Raw genomic sequence first — 14,690 nt, 5'->3', positions numbered from 1 at the left:
ATTTAATTAATTCAATTAAGGGTTTAATTGGAGAATTGATAAATTTTTAGACTTAATTAAGCTTGGAATTAATTTAATTCATCCAATCAAGGGTTTAATTGGAGAATTGATAGGTTTTGAGACTTAATTAAGCTTGAAATTAATTTAATTAATCCAATTAAGGGTTTAATTGGAGAATTGATAGGTTTTAAGGCTTAATTGGACTTGGATTTAATTAAATTAATAAAATCAGGTACTTAATTGAACAATTATCAAAGTATAGGGCTGATTCTTGTCAAATTTGAAAGAAATTAAAACCCAAGGACCAATGTGTAAATTGCGCTGAGATGCAGGGGTTCAATTACAATTTACCCAAGGACTGGACTGAAAATTCCAAAACATCAAGGACCAAAACTTGAAATGGTCATTAGCAATCAAATGGCGTCGTTTGAAGTAGTGTTGTTCATCTTCTTCGCTGGAACCGTTGCTGGAGTAAAGGGTGGAAGCCGTTTCAAAATGCTTGGCATTCTTTGGCTATAAAGCCAGAGAAGATGAGAGAGCGCGGGACAGAGGGGGGTTTGGAACAATGAACTGAGAAGAAAACTGAAACAAATACCCAGAGGCAGCAGACCAAGAAACCTAGAAACAGGAGAACGAAGACACTGGAACACGAACATGGGAATCACAGAACCAGAGAAAAGAAACTAAAAAACTGGGGAGAAAGAAGGAGGCAGAAGACGCAGGAGACTGGGAACGAAAAACTGAGGGGAGAGAAAAGCAGAGGAACGACACAGAGACGAGGAGCAGCCCCGCCATCGCCTTTGTCCCTTCATCTCAGAACTGAAGGTGACAGAATCTAAAACCAGGAGCAAAGGAGACGCAAACTCAGCCCATCGGACGAAAGCGCAGGGACGAGAACCGGCGTTGACCGTCGTCTTCACAGTCCTCAGCAACTAGCCTCCAGAACCAGAGGCAGCAGAACGAAGAAGCATAAAGGGAAAAGAGGATACATGCAGAAGGGAAGAACATAAGCCGAAGAAAGCCACTGTGACCAGAACCATTGTTGCTGCTGCCTTCGTTGTTTTCGGAGCTACCAGGTAAGTAAGCTTCTCCTTCCCGCTTTTCATTTTAATTCACCGATTACTGTTTACTTTGGATTTTAATTCATTTCCCTTAATTCCTCTATCTGTTCATGCATGCTTTCCTTTGATTTTTGCCCAGCCGGGTCACTGGTTTGGGCTAGTGACTGGGCTGGGCTGGGTCCAGCCCAGCCCAGCCCATGTGGGCTCACCTGGGCTGAGCCCAAAAAAAATAAAAAAATAAAAAGCAGAAAAATAAAAAAATAATAAAAAAAATGTGTATGCATGAATAAAAATAATGTAAATTTATTGGTTTATTCACTGACACCAGAGTCAGGAGTAAAAATACCAGTTTAAATTTATATTATTTTTATTCGTTGTATTTTTATTTTGTTTAGCTAAAAAAAATAAAAAAAATGTGTGCATGCATAAAAAATAAATTTATTTTTATTTATTTATTCACTGGCGCTAGAGAAGGGAATAAAAAAATATATTGATCTAATTTTTTTCGTAGCTACGAATTTTTACCAACGCCAGAGTTGGAATTATTCAAGCTCGAATATTCACTGGCGCCAGAGTCAGGAATATTATAAACAAATCATCACAGCATAAATTAATAAATATTTAGCAATTTAAGACAAAACCAACAATGCAGTCTGCCTTAGGCAGAACGTTTAAGGGGTGATAATATCTTCCCTTTTACGTAACCAATCCCGAGTCATAGAATCTCTGTTGACTAGTTAGGGTTTCTAGTGACCATAATAATAGGTGGCGACTCCTCAAACGAGACCTTTTCCCCTAAAAGAACTGGATGCCATAAATCTGTTCTTTTTCCATAATTAATTCAAGAGAAATATTATTTTTAGGGCCGCCGCGATATCGGGTGCGACAATAATCTTTTTTAATATTATTATTAATTTCATTGTTATTGAAAATAGTAATGAAAAAGAACTTTTTATACTTGGGTGGTTTAATTAATTAAATCAAAACCGATTCAATTTGATTCAATGGCTTTTCAAGCTCGGAACGAAACATGTGAAACGAAGCCGGAACATTTCGGCTGAAATTTAGTCGAAAAATCTAGAACGAACCAAGATTTGAAATGAGATGAAAATTGTTCTATTTTGTTCCAGTTGTTTAAATTGGTATGAAATGTTTCGGGTATTCCGGATGAAACGGAACAAAATTGACAAATTTGGTTAGTTGATCTAAGTTTTGTACTTTTTTATTAAAAAAACTAAAATAACATTATTTATATTAAAAAAAAATTGGTTTAGCTTGAAATGCAACTAATACCAAACTATCGAATAATCACTCGATTATCTAGCCTAAACCTTTTGGCCTCTTTTGATTCACTAGCAATGTTTTATTATATAATATACTAAAATATGTTAGTGTTTTTTTTATTATTTATTTAAATATAAATCACTGTAGATAGAGCTGTATAATAATAGAGTTGCTTTTAGTATAGAAAGTTGCAAAGACTACAAGAAAAGGATGTAGTTGTCTTTTTCATTGGAATGCATTTGACATTGAAATGATGGTTTGAGAAAAAAAAAACAATAAGTGCAAATTTTGATGGGGCATGATGGGTAAAATCAATATTATTAAAATTAAAATAAATATTATTAGTATTGAAAAAATATCGATTTGATTTTAAGGGTAAAATTAATTATTATTATTATTATTATATAACTTGGGTCAGGCATTCCTTTCAAGATCCAAGAAAATTAGGGCTGGAAAGGGTATCCCAAGTTGTTTAGGTGTGTCAGGGGTGCTGACCAAAATCACTTGGGTTTTACAGCCCCGTCTGTACCCAAGGTTATTCGATTCGGTGTCCAGACGTATAGGTAATGCGTCCACATCAGGACTCAATTCTCTTGAGTTTGGTATTACAATCATAACAATACTCTTAGATCTTAGATTCTTTTGATAATTTTTATGAAAATAAAATGTTGGCCTACAGTGTAGCACATCAATGATACTGTGGTTAGTAGACATCAGTCCTTCATAGAAATCTTGAATGAGCAGCTGATCGGGTATTTGATGATGATGGTATTGAATACATAGTTACTCAAATCTTTCTCAATACTCGGAGAGTGTCTCCCCATAAGATTGTCGAATCCCACATACTTCTTATCTTATGTTGGCAACTCAAGAGGCTGTGAAATACTTTTTAAGGAAATTCTTCTTCATGTCATTCCAAGTTCTAATGGAATCGGAAATAATAGAGAAAAGCCATGCTTTTGTCGCTCCTTTTAAAAAGAAAGGAAAAACTTTCAAATTAACTTGTTCTTTGTCAATTCCATGCGGTTTCATACCAATGCAAACCATGTGGAACTTCTTGAGATAATTATAAGGATCTTCTCCAGCAAGTCCATTAAATATTGGCAGTAAGTGTATAAAACCAGACTTGAGCTTGAAGTTGACATTGTTGTCGATGTTTATGCACAATGGTTGATTCTCCATGTTAAAAGCAGCGAGCTTCTTGAATGTTTGTTGTCATGCAACAACCATAGTGTTGGTGTGAGCTTCCTTTTGTAACTTATGTAAAGTGTTTTCTATTTTGAGATCTACCTGCATTTGTCTTTAGTTAGTAGAACAAGTTACATGTATAAATCGTGAAGAAAACTCAAAAGAAATCAATCACACAAAAGATTTAAAGTAGTGCAAATTGAATGAAAATCCAATACCATAACACAAAAACTGTTTAAAAACCCTAGAAAACAGCGTAATTTAGCCTCGATAGGGTGGGACTAGTGGCCTTTGGTCGTTAGTCTTGTTCAGAACGTCATTTTTCTTCAGGAAACAAAAGGTCGAGGCCTAATTCCACCAAAAAATCTGTTTTAAACAATACTTGTATCGTACCTACGTAGTGCAACAAGTAACATTGTTTTCTTTTCTTTTTTTTAACAAAATTATTTTTTAACAAAATAATAATCATAGAAAATAACAATCATAGAAAATAACAATCATAGCATAAGAATAAACTAAAATCACTTCCCCGACAACGGCATCAAATTTTTTTGCAATGTCATGATCACACAAATTAATTACTCTAGCTTAAATAAACAAGATAGTATAAAGCAAATAAGGGATTGATCCCACAAGAAAGGTTTAATTTAGATTTTTATACTATACAATATACAAATAGGGGGAAATTGAGGTTATTAGATTTTGATGCTGTTGTCGGGGAAGTGATTTTTATGCTATCAGATTTTTTTTATTCATATAAATTTTTTAAGGTTGAGACTTTATTTTAATGTTTGAATCTCAAGCAAATTTATCAATTTATTCATTTGCTTAATTTTTTACTTTTGATTACTCCTTATCCATTGGTTTTTTTTTTTATTATTCAGACTATTTTTTCGAGGTTGAGACTTTATTTTAATGTTTGAATTTCAAGCAAATTTATCAATTTATTCATAGAATTGATGTCTTTAGGGGAAAAAAACATATGCTGATGTGGAAACAATTAAATCCATAAAAATTAGTTCAGATTTCAAAATCATCGATCACATGGTCCCTTTTAATTTGTTCTCTTTTTTTTCAATCACACTATAGTTTCAAGGCCGTGTTTGATTGCAGGAAAATGAATTCCTGGAATTCACTTTCCTGCTTTTTCTATGTTTGACGACAACAACGAAAAATAATGAAAGGAAAGTGAATTCCAATCAATGGAAAAATTATAACATTGGCAAAGGAAAGTGTTTTCCTTCTGTTAAATAAAGTAAAACACTTTTTTTCTTTTTTCTTTTTCATAAAGACAATGGTGGCCAGAGGTGGACCCAATCCCAAGTCAAAAATTTGAGAGAATTATAACATTAGCTGGGTCCCATTTCATTCTAGCAAAGGAACCTGATAGGTGGACTCTACTATAGGATTACAACATGTGGTGTTGAGGATTACAGTGCATGATTTACTTAAATTCATGATTTCTTTATTAGAAAACAAAATGAAACCAAATATTGAAATAATAAATAAAAAGAAGAATTATTAACTGTAATTAAATAATAAAATGAGAAAAAGTTAATTTTTGAAGAAAAAATACTGTTAATAAAATGTACTAAAACGTGAAAAAAAAAAGTTTGGTATTAAAATATTAATTTTAAAAAAAATGATAGAAAAATGAAAACAAAAAAATATTATTTTATTTTATAAAATAAGCTATGTATGAATATAGGATATAATAAAAAAAATTCATCATTATACATTTTAGATTTTTTTTTATTATAAGTGATTAAATATTTTATATATATTAGATAAATTTGAAAAAAAAAATTAATTCATTAATAAATTATTTTCCAGTTCATTTTTCATAATACAACCAAACACTGGAAAGTGTTTTACAGTTCATTTTCCATAACACTACCAAATATCGGAAAATACTTTCTCGAAATTCACTTTTCAGGAATTTCACTTTCCAAAAAAAATTCACTTTCCTACAAATAAACGGAGCCCAAGTCTTGAGCTAATAGCCCATGTCGACTATAATTTCAAAGTTCAAATCGGAAATATTGCAAGGAATATTCTGTGTTCCTGTATTAATATTTATAGCCTAAAAGAAATTAACAATAGTTAAAATCGCTTGAAAAAACATTATTCATTTAGACTCAGTGGCACTACTTACTGAATAGTGTAATAACAATGTGATACCGATGATATTTTTTTTTCTTTTTTTTTCTTTTTGTTTTTTGAAATTCATGCAATCATATGAAATTTTAGAATTATCCTCTTATTTATTGAGATTTCAACTTTAATTTTTATTTTTTTTATATAAAATTTTAATTTATTTTTAATTTTATCCTTCAATCTCGATTTGTGATATGTTATTTTTTTTACAATTTAATCCTTATTTTTTTATTATTTTATTAAATTAATTTTTCTTTTCAATTTTACCCTTCAATAAAACATTTATAATTTTTCTCTAATTTATTTTTGTTTCAATTTTGATTCTTATTATTTTAATTGTCCTTTTGCTAAATTAATTTTCTTTTTAATTTCACCCTTCAATAAAAAAAAATTGTTGTCCTTCAATTTGCTTTTATTTTTATTTTGATCTTCATTTTTTTAATCGTTTTTTTTTTTTTTGTTTTGGATCTTTTTGTAAAATTTTTTTTTTCATCCTTAAGTTTATTGGTTAAGAATTGGGAGTCATGGTTTTTCAAGGTGTAATGCTTCTAGTCTAATAACTCAGGTAATAGATTTAAAAAGTTAATGCATGTTGATTTTTTTATACTTATTTTGTATTTTGTTATCATTTGATACTGGATTTTTTTTAAAATAGGCTTTGTACTTTTTTTTCCAGAATTATCATGATTTTGTTATCCAAATTATTAGTTAAGCAGATTAATCTAAATTAGCATGATACTTGTATGAAATCGCATTTAAAAAAAAATCAAAATAATCGGCTGTCGACATCCAGTACTTGAGAACAAAAAAAGAAAAATAACAAGTCCCCTAAGTGCACCAAATTGAGTGGACAATATGCAATTAAGCTCCACACGTTGTGAAGAAGCACATAAAAACAACTAACCTCGAGTCTTCCTTGTAATAATGGAAGTAGGATTAGAAAATGCATATTCTTATCTTTTGGACTGCAATCCTCTCCATGGGTTATATAGTGTAAAAGAAGCAATAAACTGGCGGCATGTTTCATTTTTGCCTTTTCAGACTGTCTTTAGTTACATTCTCTACACGAGATAATAGAAACATATGAGATATATTTTCATGCTTTTTTTTTTATTTTAATATTATTCCAAATACAAATTTATTTTATGCTTTTGTTTTTTTTATATTTATCTCCTCTATTTGAGGATAAATATCTTCTATTTCTCAATTATATGTCAGCAAATATAAGACAAGTGGGGTAGTTTCCTAGCTAGCCACTGACTTGTTGTGTTTGGTGAGAGACATGGACAACGACGGACAGGAAAGCATACGAGGTAGGCTACACAAGTGGGATTTCATCTTTTGTTATTTATATTTTCCGCACGCAACTCTAATTGGATAACAATAATTTGAGTTTTATAAGAAAATTACACTCAAACGTCAATCTCGGGATGAACTTGCCTGTCTTATGCTACCTAGTTTTTTTTTTTTTTTTTTAATATTTAATGTATGTTTGTTAATGTATGATGTTTTTTTTTAAGTGATTTTCAATTAAAAATATATTAAAATAATATTATTTAGTTTTTTTAATCTTTAATTTATGTGTTGATAATGGGGTGCATGATGTTATTTAGAGATAATTTCCTTTGATTAAGAGATGAAAGAGCGACCCATCTTATCCTTCTTGAGTTGTGATTTGCAGGACAGATTTGATTCAATCATTTGCTCTTTTTTTTATTATTATTAGTTAAATAATTAGATATATGGATTTATATTCATTTTTTTTCTTCTTCTTTATTCTTTCACTTTACCCTTTGTAATCTTTTTGCCTGACGTGAAGTGATTGATCTCCTAATCTTCCAAGTAAATCCACCTTTCCCCTTGGAATTTGGGATGAGACTTGCTAGTGTGTGTGATTGTTCATGTGATAAATTATTGTTTTTAAAAATAGTTTTTAACTAAAAATATATGTTTTTTTAGATTTATTTTTATTTTTGATATTATTATATTAAAATTTGTGTTTGTATAGTGATATTAAAAAAAAAAATTAACTTGCACACTAATACAATCCTTACCCTTATATAGAAAGTAAAAGCTTACTTGCACACAATAAACACAATCCGTAGAAATTAATTTTACTCTCAAGTTAAAAAAAAAATAGCATTATGAAATTCATGTTAAACAAAAATAAGAAGTTTAGATCCATAAGCAAGAAAAAGTTTGAATTAATCAGTAAATTAAGCATACTCATCCCTACTATAGGTTTATTTATTATAATATTTTTTAACTACTTTTTTCTCTTAGAAAATAATCCTCTTACCACTTTAAGTTTAAAAGAACAATACAACAAAATCAATACAAATTAGAATGTATCTTTGAGATTTGGTTTCAATAATATATAAATTTATTTTCTATATTATCATTTCATATTCAAATTCTAGAAAAAAAATCATGATAGCATTTAAATATTTGTGTACCTGCATGGATAATTTGTTTAAAATCTCATTAAAAAACTTTAAAAAGTTAGTAAAACTAATTAAAACCAGCTTAGCCTATTGTTCACAAGGTTAGCACCTGTTTGATATTATAGTAGTATTTTTTTTTAAAAAAAATTATTTCAAAATATATTAAATTAATATTTTATTTAATAATTATAATATACTGATATTAAAAATAGTTTTTTTTTTAAGATATTTTTAAAAACAAACCTATAAACAAAAAAACATAACTAAACATGGTGAACTTTGTGGGTAGGAGAGAGTCAAACAAACTACTCCTACATTATTGCTAAACAAAAGAAAAATTCTACAAAAATAGAAAATTTGAAGTATCTTTTTGAACCTTATTACTTCAATTGTATTACAAAAATGATTTACTTACCATAAAAGTAATTTATAAATTTATTATATTAAATGCTAATTGTGTTAGTAGAAATCTTCGTAAAACATTTTTGTTATTACACATAATTTTATAATTTAAAAATAACTATATAGAGAAAACTCTAAGCCATTAATTTTTTTTTCTCACCAGCCAAAAAACAAAAAACTAAACTTAAAACATCTAATTTTTTTAAATGAAAATATCTCATGTTTAATGCTCCAAAATACAATCACTTGAATAAAGTGTAAAATCTAAAATATTTAAAATTAAATAAAATAATAATATTAATTATACCAATAAACCTCCCTAAATTCCTCTTTCTTTAGGGGTCCCGCCTTTCTATCTAACCTGATATAATATAAACACAAAATTATTGAAAGACTCTCTCATTTATGTTAGCCGTGAAGAGAACTTACAAGGAAACACGTTAATATACATTGAGTCTCTCTGAAGATTCAGCCTTCAAAGCCCAAAAACTTGATCTGGGTTTTGCTCAAATTCTCACGAAGTTTAAATCTTGATTACTTTCTTTTATCCAAAGTATCAATCTTTAACACCATTTCTTGGAAAAAGTTTCAAATCTTGAGATGGGTTGTTTTAGTAGCAAAGAAAAAGCTCCAAGACCAGATGTTAATGGTTGTACTTATAGACCATCAACAACTGGTTATTCTAGGCAACAACAACCTCAATATCATCAAAGCCAACAAAAGGCCGTAGCCCCTCAAATTCAGACACAAACCCCACCACGAAGGCCTCAACAGACACAGCAACAAACCCCAACAACGCCAGTTCCAAAGGTTGATACTATACTAGGAAAACCTTTTGAAGACATCAAGCAACTCTATACACTTAGTAAAGAGTTGGGTAGAGGTCAGTTTGGTATTACTTATCTGTGCACAGAGAATGCTACTGGTCATAGTTATGCTTGCAAGTCAATTTTGCGGAGGAAGTTGGTGAATAAGAAGGATAGAGATGATATTAAAAGAGAGGTTAATATCATGCAACACTTGTCAGGGCAGCCAAATACTGTGGAATTTAGAGGGGTTTATGAGGATAGGCAAGCTGTGCATCTTGTTATGGAGCTTTGTGCAGGCGGGGAGCTTTTTGATAGGATTATTGCAAAAGGGCATTATTCAGAGAGAGATGCTGCTCAGATTTGCAGGGAGATAGTGAATGTGGTACATGCTTGTCATTTTATGGGTGTGATGCATAGAGATCTCAAACCTGAGAATTTCTTGCTGTCTAGTAAAGATGAGGGTGCTTCTCTGAAGGCAACTGATTTTGGACTGTCTGTGTTTATTGAGGAAGGTTAATTTCTTAAATCCTTTATGCTTTTCATTTTAGTTCAGTTAATGGTCATATAATATACGTGATGTTGCATTACGCTGAGTTGTTTGAGAATTGTGTTAAACCTGATGTGTTGTATAAGGTTTGTGCTTTCAGTTTTGTGAATTTCAGAATTTTTCTGCATAACATGGTTGGGGTTGTTCAAATTCTGGTTTCGAATTTGTTCGAGAAGTAGAAAAGAGGAGTTGAATTTGGTGTTAAGTGATATAATTGGATGTTTTCTATTAGAATGAGCAACTACAAAACAGAGAATTGGGTCAGTTGATATATCCTATTTGCTGGATTGTGTACCTTTTATTGTTTTTCTGGTAAGAAAGAAGACTCTTGTTTTTCTGTCTTTGAAGTTGATCTAGCTCACGGGTTTGGTATGCAAGTCAATTTATTTTTGGTGGAGCGAGCCTCCGACTGAATTTCTATTTGCGAATAGCAGACCTGACCTTCATTCTGTATGTTATTAATTTTGATGCGGGTCTGCCTCTGACTATTATTATGGGTAAAAGGCTAGCTTGATTAGCCATAAAAGGTGCTCAAAACAGTGTCTTTCAAGAAATTTTTTCGGATACTGTAACGGCACCTTTTGTTTATTAGAAGACGTTTTGAGCTCAGTGGTGAGATTAGACAAACTAGCAAATGATCCTTTTCTTTTACTATTTTTTGAACTCCTTGGATTAAGCAATGTTGAGGAAAATGTAACGTATGTAAATAGAGCAGGATGGATAGATTTCAGGAAATGTAACGTATGTAAATAGAGCAGGATGGATAGATTTCAGGAAATGTGACGGGCTGTTTCCTGCCTGCAGTTGACAAGAAGTTATGTTTGGTCTTCTGTTCATTTTACTTTTTTCAGCTGATATTTAAAAAGTATAGAGTGTAAAACACTTGTTTTCCTGCTCTCTGTTTTATCTGGCTAGCAGTTACGTTTACAAGTCAGTTTATTTCTGGTAAAGCTATCCCCTGCTGATTTCTATTTGAGAATAATAGATTCAACCTTATTTTGCATGTTGATAATTATGAAGGGGTTCTGCTTGTGTCCATGAAATGAGTAACCCTAGTGAGGCTAGCTTCAGTAGCATTAAAAGAAGTTAGATACACTACATTTCTCAAGAGGTTTATTAAAAGAGCATTCTGAGGTTTTTGTGAGATCAGGTATTCTCAGAACGAGGTTTTGGTGGACTTGGGCAATCAATAAATGCCTAGTGATCTTTTTCCATTTCTTCTTTTAACCTTGTATGACTCATCTAAATTGAGAAGATAAGGTGTATAAATAGAGCAGGGTGGACAAATCTTAAGAAATGTGATAAGCTGTTGTGGCACTAGCAATTGACAACAAATTACATTAGTTCTTCCTTTCATTTTACTTGTTTGTATGATCTTTCTGTCTCAGTTATCTTCAAATTTCTATTTTTGCTACTCTTTTGAAGCTCCATTCATGTTTTAGGGTTGTATCAATTTGTTCTTACAAACATTAAATTGACCACGAATTATTATGTTGACTGAGCTTTTCCAAAACATTTTGCAGGGAAAGTTTACCATGATATAGTTGGTAGTGCATATTATGTTGCTCCTGAGGTTTTGCGGCGCAGTTATGGAAAGGAAATAGACATTTGGAGTGCGGGAGTTATCTTGTATATTCTACTCAGTGGTGTACCTCCTTTTTGGGCTGGTAAAAACAAGTTTTGGCCAAAAGTTATTTGTTTAAAAAATCTCTCTTATAAATTGCTTTAGATTTCCACTGTGGATTAATTTAATTTACTAAATTTGTGTTGTAGAAAATGAAAGGGGAATATTTGATGCCATTCTACAAGGAGACATTGACTTTGAAAGTCAACCATGGCCTTCGATAACGAACAGTGCAAAAGACTTGGTCAGGAGGATGCTGACTCAGGATCCTAACAAGCGAATCACTTCTGCACAAGTTCTTGGTAAGAAGCTTTATTTTTTGGTTAGCTTCTGGTATCACATCTGACTTTTGCGCTGCACTTGCATGCTTTTGTGCCTTACGTTAATTAATCTGTGTGGTTAGAGCATCCATGGATTAAGGATGGAGGTGCTGACAGACCGATAGACAGTGCTGTTCTCTCTAGAATGAAACAATTCAGGGCAATGAATAAGCTGATGAAGCTTGCTTTGAAGGTAAATTTTTAATTTATCTGAAATGCCCTTATTGCTATTATGATTCTTTCTGAAGATCCGTGTTGTGATTCTTGGTTGTCCTCTATAAAGTATTTGCTCTTGTGATTCTTGGTTGTGGTAAATGTTAATATCTTCTGCTTCTGTAGTTATTAACCACCTATTGACATAGCAGATGTCATCCAATGCCTTGGGCCTTTACATCTGATTTTCTGTTTAGAGAGAGTTCAGAGTTGGAGACCCTAGGCACAGGACATACTTTCTCCCTCATAGTATATTTATTTGTATATTTCAATGGGATTGGATAACATATAAACTATAGGTGGTAACAGAAGTGATTAAATGAAAGTTTTCTAGTCCTTTTTCTTTCTCTTGACTTTAAAATGTTCTTATTGTATTTCCGATGTAAAAATGCATAACAACCATTTCCCAAGATTGGACACATTTAACGGACTGCCATCCTGCAATTGTTTCCAAAATTGAAAAAAGTGCAAGGGGTTTTTTGTTTCTTAATGGCAGCAGAAATTTTAAGATATATTTTCCAAGTTTTGAGTGATAAGAGTCTACATGGGAATATTGGATTGTTTTTGGTCTTCTGTTGATAACATTGTATACTTTGGAAATCCCACAGGTCATTGCTGAAAATCTTTCTGAAGAAGAAATTCAAGGTCTTAAAGCAATGTTCACAAACATGGACACCGACAAGAGTGGAACCATCACCTATGAAGAGCTGAAGACAGGTCTGGCTCGACTTGGGTCAAAGCTCTCTGAAGCTGAAGTCAAGAACCTCATGGAAGCTGTAAGTAATAGAGGGACCTAACACCACTGAATTTTCTGATTATGTCCGGTGCCTCTTTCTCATATAGCCTGAATGCATTCAGGCTGATGTGGATGGAAATGGAAGTATTGACTACATTGAGTTTATCTCTGCCACCATGCATAGATACAAGTTGGAAAGAGATGAGCACCTGTACAAAGCATTCCAGTACTTTGATAAGGACAGCAGTGGGTGAGTTCTCATTCCCCTTTGTTCAAAATAGCCACATTTCTTGTTTGGAAATCATTGATTTCATATGTTTCCGGTGTTTGATCAGTTTCTAATAAGGCTTATCTATTTTATGATTACATGGGGCTGATTAGATTCTGCCAGTGCCAGGAACCTATGCTTTTGCAGCCTTGTTTAAGGCAAGTGTTGTAGATGAATCAAGAAAAGTTCATTGTTATGAATTTCATGACAGGTATATAACAAGGGATGAATTAGAGTTGGCAATGAAGGAGTACGGAATGGGAGATGAATCCAGCATTAAGGAAATAATCGCTGAGGTGGATGCAGATAATGTAAGTGGTCGTCATAATTCGAACTTCTGCAACTTATATTATAATAACAGTATTGGTTAATAATAATATCATGGGAATGAACAGGATGGGAGGATCAACTACGAAGAATTCTGTGCAATGATGAGAAGTGGAACTCCGCAAGCACCGAGCCTCTATTAATTCTAAAGGTGAGAGCAGAGCTATTACTTGAGAGTTTATTAGAACCAAAACAATCTCACTGGAATGCACTAATACACTGTCCAATATGCCATTTTGAATCCAGAACCCTGAGCTTTGAGCACAGCTGTGGATTGCTCGGATTTGCGTTGGAATGTTTGTGCATATCTAGTATCTTGTTTGTTCCATTTTCTGGTTCCTTTTTCACTCTTTTTTTCCCCAACAAGTTGCACTCTCTTGAAAAATTATGGTGGATAATGAATATACTCTACTGCTATCGCCTCTGGGAGTGCTTTTCCGCCTGTTTTCCTCGTTCCTTGCATAGCAGTGAGAATTTATTGCTATGTGGGTTTTACAAACTCATTGGTGGAATTAATCAATCGCCACCAAGCCATCAGATTTCTGATATCACGTGGGAAGAGATAAAAGGAGCACAATTTTATCACTTCAGAAGCAATGAGTTCTGGTCTCCAATTGGGGCCAAGGAATATATGCAGTTTTCCCCATGATCTGTGTGTTTGCAGCAAAATAAAATCTACAATTTAAGGTGCTGTTGACCCGTCTACTTTTCTTGGATTCACTTGGCAAGAAGCTTGATTGTTCTTGAAGAACCTGCTCCCCTGTTTACCTTTCCTGTCACCACGCTTGCCAGCTGATGTAAGACAATGGTGGCATCTGTTTGCTACCAAAATGAATTTAGGCGACCAGATACAGCCACGCTACAGTTGAAACTCGTGTACCAGAACTTAATGCAGAGTTAGAAAACAATATAAATTATACTTTAGAATTTTATTTAATAATTAAATTTTTTAGATTGAAATGTTTTTTAACATGTGATTAGAGTTTTATTAATCAAGGGATGATAAATTTGAATTTTATTGTTTTTTTTTATTTCATAAAATTAAGTATAATGTAATAACCAACATGTGTAAATTTAAAGGGTTTTTACATGATAAAATATTAAAAAAATAATATAAATCATTAAATTCTATTTGATTTCTCATTCCATTTTAACAACAAAATTAATCTGTGATCCATAGAACAAATGCATGATTACCAAATTGCAATGAGTAGAAGCATATCACTCGTTGTTGGAGACGGAGTTGTTTATGACCCGCATATCTGAAACTTTCAGATAAATTTTTTTTTGGGGTTTAATAGTGACCCTTT

At 32.0% G+C, this 14,690-nt stretch overlaps 1 protein-coding gene across 2 annotated transcripts; it reads left to right on the top strand.

Moving 5' to 3' along the window:
* Positions 1–8,932: 8,932 nt before the first annotated feature.
* LOC118059101 (calcium-dependent protein kinase 2) lies at positions 8,933–14,083 on the top strand. 2 transcript variants are annotated; one of them, XM_035071929.2, is made up of 9 exons: positions 8,933–9,857; positions 11,416–11,559; positions 11,666–11,818; positions 11,920–12,029; positions 12,658–12,825; positions 12,908–13,035; positions 13,265–13,364; positions 13,449–13,531; positions 13,627–14,083. In XM_035071929.2, the coding sequence occupies exons 1-8, from the start codon at positions 9,137–9,139 to the stop codon at positions 13,521–13,523; spliced, it is 1,599 nt and encodes a 532-aa protein (XP_034927820.1). In that variant the 5' UTR covers positions 8,933–9,136; the 3' UTR covers positions 13,524–13,531; positions 13,627–14,083. The 2 variants fall into 2 exon arrangements, with proteins under 2 accessions (XP_034927820.1, XP_034927828.1); XM_035071937.2 differs by lacking the exons at positions 13,449–13,531; positions 13,627–14,083 and having other exon boundaries at positions 12,970–13,035.
* The last annotated feature ends 607 nt before the right edge of the window (positions 14,084–14,690 follow it).

Source organism: Populus alba, chromosome 4, assembly GCF_005239225.2.
Source record: "Populus alba chromosome 4, ASM523922v2, whole genome shotgun sequence".
Lineage (NCBI taxonomy): Eukaryota > Viridiplantae > Streptophyta > Magnoliopsida > Malpighiales > Salicaceae > Populus > Populus alba.
This window is presented reverse-complemented; position numbering and strand designations above follow the sequence as displayed.